At 34.8% G+C, this 8574-nt stretch overlaps 1 protein-coding gene across 1 annotated transcript; it reads left to right on the top strand.

The window, feature by feature from the left end:
* The first annotated feature begins 1346 nt into the window (after positions 1-1346).
* Positions 1347-8355, top strand: Rpn9 (regulatory particle non-ATPase 9). Its single transcript, XM_089713457.1, has 9 exons — positions 1347-1503; positions 1577-1690; positions 2185-2320; positions 3261-3409; positions 4273-4432; positions 5379-5485; positions 6731-6809; positions 7273-7413; positions 8103-8355. Exons 1-9 carry the CDS (start codon positions 1388-1390, stop codon positions 8256-8258), a joined length of 1158 nt encoding a protein of 385 aa, XP_089569583.1. The 5' UTR covers positions 1347-1387; the 3' UTR covers positions 8259-8355.
* The last annotated feature ends 219 nt before the right edge of the window (positions 8356-8574 follow it).

Raw genomic sequence — 8574 nt, 5'->3', positions numbered from 1 at the left:
TCATATAACATGATACCACAGATCAAAGAATCTCTATGCATGATACCTAACAACTTGTAACAAATTCAATAACTAGGTATGTCGTATGTGAACAAAAACTTCACATACATTCATCCATTCCTTCATCAACAATATTCTAATTAAGTTCTTATACCAAAACTTGTGTAATATACAATATTTAATAATTATTACCAATACCTTAGGCCTAGATATATTATTTCAATGAAATGTAACGTAAATGGTTAGGTATAATGGTATAACTATAACTGCAAATTAAGAAATAGTTGTTATACTTTTTAATTTAGCATTAGTTTATACCAAACACATATCAATATCCCATATTAATTATAGCATTCTAGTTTATACTTCACTAGAAGGCAGAATCACAGTTTATTAGTCTGTGACTTGAAACAACCGTTTATTTGAAGTAAATTTATAAGTTTGTGCTGCCATCTATCAGTGAGTAGAAAGCACTTTTGAAGTGATAAAGTTAGTACAACTTTCTACCACTAGATGGCGCGTTTATGTAATTGAAGAAATTTATTGCAAAATTTAGATAATAAAACTTATAGGTTTATGACATTAAAAAAAATCAAATACATTTATTTGGTATAACTATAACTGCAAATTAAGAAATAGTTGTTATACTATTAAATTAAGCATTAGTTTATACCAAACACATCTCAATATCCCATATTATAGCATTCTAGTTAAATAATTATACTTCACTAGAAGGCAGAATCACAGTTTATTAGTCTGTGACTTGAAACAACCGTTTATTTGAAGTAAATTTGTAAGTTTGTGCTGCCATCTATCAGTGAGTAGAAAGAACTTTTGAAGTGATAAAGTTAGTACAACTTTCTACCACTAGATGGCGCGTTTATGTAATTGAAGAAATTTATTGCAAAATTTGTTGACATTATACTTTTAAATTTAGCATTAGTTTATACCAAACACATCTCAATATCCCATATTATAGCATTCTAGTTTATACTTCACTAGAAGGCAGAATCACAGTTTATTAGTCTGTGACTTGAAACAACCGTTTATTTGAAGTAAATTTGTAAGTTTGTGCTGCCATCTATCAGTGAGTAGAAAGAACTTTTGAAGTGATAAAGTTAGTACTTAGTTACTTTCTACCACTAGATGGCGCGTTTATGCAATTGAAGAAATTTATTGCAAAATTTAGATAATAAAACTTATAGGTTTATGACATTAAAAAAAATCAACTACATTTTAAAAACATTATTTTATTATTTGTTTTCATTATTTCTTTATATATTTTTCTTATTATTAATTTATTTGTAGCAGCAACACTACAGTAACCCTTCAAAATTGACACAATCTGTAGCTAACTTCACACAATTACGCGAAACAATTTTGAAACATGGCTTCGGTAAAGTTTGCAGTTATTGATGTTAATGATTATTTATCTAAAAAACAGGCTGCAGAGCCAGATTTAGCCGCAGACTGGGCTAAACTAGAGGAGCTTTATAATAAAAAGTAAGTTTTTCATAATCCACTTGAACAACACGTTCAAATTACTTCAATTTCATATAAACTCTTTTGTTTTCAGATTATGGCATCAGCTTACACTAAAATTACAGGATCTTGTCCTCCATCCATCCTTGCAAAGCGGCGACAATCTTATCCAACTATACAGCAACTTTATCACTACATTTGAAAACAAGTAAGACGATTTTACGCAATCAATCCTTAGCCACCTTTACCTCCTTCTTAAAACAGATATTTATCTATTTATTTACGAAAAACTATATAGTAGCATATTCTTAATTTCCCTTTGTTACATTGAAGTGACTTGCATATTTAATTAACATTACAAAGGAAATCTTATGGAAAGACTGATAAAAACTGAAATTTTACATCTATTTATATAAAACTTTCATTTTCGAGCTAAATCAAAAATTTTTAGTGACACCAAACAAATTGCAGAATCACAGATCACTACACACTACATTGTATGAAGCATATCGTAAACGTCCCTATGTATGCTTAAATCTTTAAACCGACGCAACAAATGTTCATTCAAGATATTTTAATAGATAGAGTGATTCAAGAGGAAGATTTATTTGTATAAAACATGCATAATTGCATCTGTTTGAAGCTATGGTTGCTAGTTACATATAGTTTAACATATTCTTAATTTTAATTTATAAATTTCAGAATAAATCCTCTATCGTTGGTTGAAATTATCGTTCATGTGGTCAAACAATATACAGACAAGAAAGAGGCTATTGCCTTCTTGGAAAAAGTTGAGGCGAAAGTTAAAATGAACGATGAAGCTTTGGCTTTGTGTAAAGTGAGTATAAACTATAAAAAAGTAATAATGTATATCTTATACTTCTATACTAATATTATAAAGAGGAAAGGTTTGTATGTATGTATGTATGGTTTTCACACATAAACTATTGGACCGAATTTGATGAAATTTGGCACAAACAATCTTTAGACCCTGAGAAGGAACATAGGCTACCTTTTATTGCGAAATATGTACCACGGGCGAAGCCGGGGCGGACCGCTAGTTTGTTATAATTTTCTAATTGTTGTTAACATCTAGTAAGAGAAAGTACATTGCTTTTTTTTAAATATACATGCTTATGATTATAATTTATTGACTGTGTATGATTCATGAAAAAATATATGAATTTTATCATACTTGATCAATCCCAAAATGCTCTATGGTTCTAAACTAAGCAAAACTTATTCAAACCTCAATTGCTTGAATAAACATTGTTTATTTTTTAATTAATCCATCAGTCCCCGGAATCACAGACACAATAGATAATCTTTTGTGTCGCGCCCCGATCGGGGCGCTCGGTGGTCAATGGGTTAACTAGAGGTCGGCCCCGGCGTCGCCCGTGGTACATATTTACGTTTTCTCTACATAAGAACCATCCTGGTACTTCAAGGAATATAATAAAAAGAATTATCGAAATCTGTTCAGCCGTTCACAAGTGATGCCGAGACAACACGAAACGGGTTTCATTTTGATATCTTTACTAATATTATAAAGCTGAAGAGTTTGTTTGTTTGTTTGAACGCGCTAATCTCGGGAACTACTGGTCCGATTTAAAAAATTTTTTCGGTGTTAGTAAGCTCATTTATCGAGGAAGGTTATAGGCTATATATCATCACGCTACGACCAACAGGAGCGAAGCCACGGGGATATATAGATGATGGATGATATACCTACTGTACTCGTTTAATAACTTAATCTTCATGTATTTATTAATTTTCAGGTACTCCAAGGTCAAATCTATCTTGAACACCTCAACGATTTGGATTCAACAGAGAAAATTATTGAACAACTGGAGGGTAGTTTGGAAGACGCTGATGGAGTCACACCTGTGCACGGACGCTTCTATAAACTGGCTTCTGAATATTATCGGTGAGTTTTCTTTAAAAACGAAATGCTTAAAATGTTACTGTTTTATTGCTAGAAAATCTTATTGTGTAAATTTTAGACTACTAATTATGCTACTTATGCTAATTATGCTAGTTATCTATACTAATATTATAAAGCTGAAGAGTTTCTTTGTTTGTTTGAACGCGCTAATCTCGGGAACTACTGGTCCGATTTGAAAAATTCTTTCGGTGTTAGATAGCCCATTTATCGAGGAAGGTATATATCATCACGCTAAGACTAACAGGAGCGGAGCAATGCGGGTGAAACCGCGGGGAACAGCTAGTTGTTATATATAATTTTAAATCAACAAGTATTTGCATAACACATACTATGATATTATAAGTAAAAACATTAAGGTAGATAAAAATCGCTCCAATAGCAGTGCGAAAGTATGTGAGGATTGATGTATGTGTAGGTGTGTATGTTTTGTTACTCTTTCACGCAGATACTACTGAACCGATTATAATTAAATTTAGCACACATATAGATTGTAACTTGGATTAACACACAGGATAGGTTTTATCCCGAAAATCCCACGGGAACGGGAACTGTTTTTCTTTGAAAAGGCAGGCGGAATCCATACTAATATTATAAATGCGAAAGTAACTCTGTCTGTCTGTCTGTTACTCAATCACGTCTAAACTACTGAACCAATTTTCATGAAATTTGGCATGGAGATATTTTGATACTCGAGAAAGGACATAGGCTACTTTTTATCCCGGGTAAATGACGCAATCCTGGAAATCCCACGGGAACGGGAACTATGCGGGTTTTTCTTTAACTGCGCGGGCGAAGCCGCGGGCGGAAACCTAGTGTCCTATAATATTTATTATTATAATTCGTAGTGTCCGCGGACCAATGGGCCGCTACTACCGCGCAGCGCTACGCCACGTGGGCTGCGCTAACGGCGGCGCCGACTTGCCGCCCGCTGAGCGACGAGCGGCCGCACTACCGCTGGCGTTGGCCGCTGTGTTAGCGCCCGATGTTTATGATTTGGGCGAGCTGGTGAGTTACACACACAAAATTAATCCATACTTAAATACTTACTTACTCCTCTGGCGCTGAAACCCCAAAGTGGGTCTTGGCCTTTGAGACGAGAACTCTCCATCTTCCCCGGTCCTGAGCGGTCTCTTGCCAATTATTATTGGCTCGTAGCACGCGCAATATTATAATTTATGCGAAAGTAACTCTGTCTGACTGTCTGTTACTCAATCACGCCTAAACTACTCGACCAATTTGCATGAAATTTGGTATGGAAATATTTTGATACCCGAGAAAGGACATAGGCTACCTTTTACTCCGGGACATAGGATACGTTTTATCCCGAAAATCCCACGGGAACTATGCGGGTTTTTCTTTGACTGCGCGGGCGAAGCCGGGGGCGGAAAGCTAGTGTGTCATAAATGTGTACAAACAAGCCTCGCACGCACATGTATAAACAAACGTGTATGATACACACACACGCGCATACTTGACAAATATATGCAGGCAAACATGTACAAAACTGACACAACGACTCATATTTATTTATTTATTTATTTATTTATTTATTCTTTATTGTACATAATATACCAAACATAAATAAGCTATACTATATTATAATATATAGAATAATATATTACAATTAAGATACAATGAAAACACACGGCACATACGTACTAAAAGGCGGCCTTATTGCTTAAAAGCAATCTCTTCCAGGCAACCCTGATTGGTAAGGAATGTATGCTAGAACGCGACTTGGCGCAAATTCAATGAATAAATTAAGTATTACATATATTTGTTATATGAGTCAATGTGTGTACAGACAAACTTGTAAGACACGCATGCATTAGACACATACAAAATAACACTTGTATTTATATTACATAAAATTATGTAATGTGTATGTATGTCTCTGTCTATATGCTATTGCAACACACACACAAATTTAATCTCTATTTCTCTATTCCAGTTAGCGCATCCAATTCTGGAATCGCTTGAGGGCACTCCAGACGCGTGGGCGTGTGAATTAGTGAAAGCGGTGGCCGCTGGTGATGTTGTCGCTTTTGAGAAGATTAGGTATGTATATATAAATCTTAATATATATAAATCTCGTGTCACAATGTTTGTACTCAATGGACTCCTAAACCACTTAACCGATTATAATAAAATTCGCACACCATGTGCAGTTCGATCCAACTTAAGAGATAGGATAGTTTAAACATGTAGGTACCACGGGCGAAGCCGGGGCGGACCACTAGTAAATAAATAAATATTCAGGACAATTTTCACACACGGCACAATCTGATCCCATACTAAACTTTCGCTTGTGTTATGGAATCCAGATGGCTGATAAACATACATATATAATTTTAAATAAATACTTATATAGATAACTAGCTGCGGTTTTACCTGCAGAGCTCCGCTCCTGCTGGTCTTAGCGTAATGATATATAGCCTTCCTCGATAAATGTGCTATCTAACACTGAAATAATTTTTCAAATCGGACCAGCTGTAGTTCCTGAGATTAGCGCGTTCAAACAAACAAACAAACTTCAGCTTTATAATTTTGTAAGTATAGATTTATAACAATTAATAACAATGCACTAAGATTCAAAATAGATTACAAGTAGATACATTATCGCCTAGAATGATATTATAAGTACAAAATAGCGATAAGTAAATATCGTTCGGGGAGTGGCATGTTGCAATGTGGCTAATTAGCAACTTTGACCTTTTAACATATAATATTATTGATGAAGAGGTCGTCAAAAAATAATTCGAGCAGCAGTTGTTGACGCCTTGTGTGTGATATTATTATACACACACACACACACACAGACTCAAGTGAATTCATCGGCCGATCCCCCCCCCCCGCCCTGATTCCGCACATTTGTAATCCATACTTATAATATTATAAATGCGAAAGTAACTCTGTCTGTCTGTCTGTCTGTTACTCAATCACGCCTTAACTACTGAACCAATTGGCATGAAATTTGGTATAGAGATATTTTGATACCCGAGAAAGGACATAGGATAGGTTTTATCCCGGAAATCCTACGGGAACGGGTTTTTCTTTGAAAACGCGGGCGAAGCCGGGGCGGACCGCTAGTATGCTTTATATATAAATTGTCGAGCACATTAAACTACCATTAACTACCACATAAGCCTTCTTATTTCACCGGCGAACGAAACCACCCAAAGCCGCAACTAGGCTCTTCAGCAGTCATGTAACTTAACTTAACTGTAACTTAACTTTTAATCCGTTTTGCTTCAGACTATTTATATTTGAATATCTATAAAAATAATTATATATTTATTTCAGAGCGCAATCCCCCCACCAAGAGTTACACCGCGCTGATCGTCAGTTGAGACAGAAGATAGCCATTTTGTGTCTTATGGAGGTATGTTTCAATACTACCCTCAATTTTTTTGAGATATGATTTTTAATATAAAAGTGTAAATAAAATAATATTTATTTGCTTAAAACATGGTACAGAGAGATGTCAAAATATTTTGATTGTTCATCATGTTTTGCTTAGTCTAAAGCATGCAAATACTGTCTCAATTTAAATTAAATACAATATTGAAATAAAACAAATATAGATAGTTATATTTGTTTTCTACAGACAAATATTCTATTTAAAAACGAAAAGTATTAATGATTATATAATTCTCATTTAGGTTTGTAAATAATATTTGAAATAATTTTTACCCTTAAATTACCTTTTTTTATGTTCTCACTGTCTAAATACATTTTCACCATAAAAGACGTATATTATCACCTAACATGGAAGAAGTTGCTGTATTAACAAATAATAGCATTTAAAAATCACTGTTATAATCACATTAAATATTATAATACAGATGGCATTCAACCGCACATCGTCACAACGCAAGCTGACCTTTGCGGAGATAGCTCGAGAGGCGAGGGTCCCTCATGATGAAGTGGAACTACTGGTGATGAAGGCACTCGCTGAGAAATTAATCAGGGGACACATTGATCAGGTATGTTTGTTGTTTATATTTATTTTTATAGCATTCAAATCCTACTAACATTTTAAATTTGTATGTTTGTTTATTATTCCTTCACACAAAAAACTGCTGAACTGATTTTCATGAAATTTGGCACACTCATAGAGGTTAACTTGATTTACACATAGGATAGGTTTTAGGACGAACGGGAGCTACGCATGTTTTTCTTTGAATATGCGACAGAAAATATAGTGCTTTATAAATTACTAGCTTTCTGCCTGCAGCTTCGCCCACATTGTTTAAAACCTTATATATACAAAAAATATCATGGAATCATGTTTCTAAAATGGTACACGTATTGTGTTACTATTGAACGTTCTTGTCAAGAATTTTCATCACGACAACTATTTACTATATTAATAAAATATAAAAAATTACGAAGGTTTAAAAAGGGTCGTAAATGTTAGAAAAACTGTCGTGACAACTTTTCGTAAGATTTTTTTCCGTCTAGCCCCCTTTCACAACGCGAGATAAGGAACTTCGTTCCATAACCTTTCTCGATCACTATTTAAAAAACCGCATAAAAACATTGAGTTACCATGTACTACGTACTAGTAATACCTCAATGCATAAAAATCAGTTGTATAGTTTTAAAGATTTAAGCGTCTCTGTAGACGGACGGCTGTGACTTTGTTTTATATTATGTATTGAAATTTGTACAGGTGAACGAAACAGTGATGGTGTCATGGGTTCGCGCACGAGCCCTCGGTCGAGGCGGTTGCGGAGCCCTAGCGCGCCGCCTCGGTGCGTGGTGCTCCGCTGCGGCCTCCGCGGCGGACCTGCTGGCGGGCGCAGCCCCTGATATACTCACTGTTTAAATATATTATACTGCACTTTTGTGGCGTTTTATTTCAATAAAAACATTAATTATAATACAAAATAATAGTTATTATATACGTAAATTAAATTTTAAAACATATAACTTGAAGTTTTATTGACGAACCTAACAACCTAACCTAAACATGACATACCTAATATACAGAGTATGTCAAATCTGTAGACCATAGTTACTATACTCTGCTATAGTCTATTGAACTCGGTGTGTGGTGCTCCGCGGCGGACCTGCTAGCGGGCGCAGCCCCTATATACTCACGGTTTAAATATATTATATTGTAGGGGCTTGTTATGTGCGGG

Source organism: Colias philodice, chromosome 30 (genome assembly GCF_061535455.1).
Source record: "Colias philodice isolate Cphi_HAF_F1 chromosome 30, ilColPhil1 Martin Lab GWU primary, whole genome shotgun sequence".
Classification (NCBI taxonomy): Eukaryota; Metazoa; Arthropoda; class Insecta; order Lepidoptera; family Pieridae; genus Colias; species Colias philodice.
The sequence above is the reverse complement of the archived record's forward strand: the minus strand, read 5'-3'. Positions and strand labels throughout refer to the sequence as shown.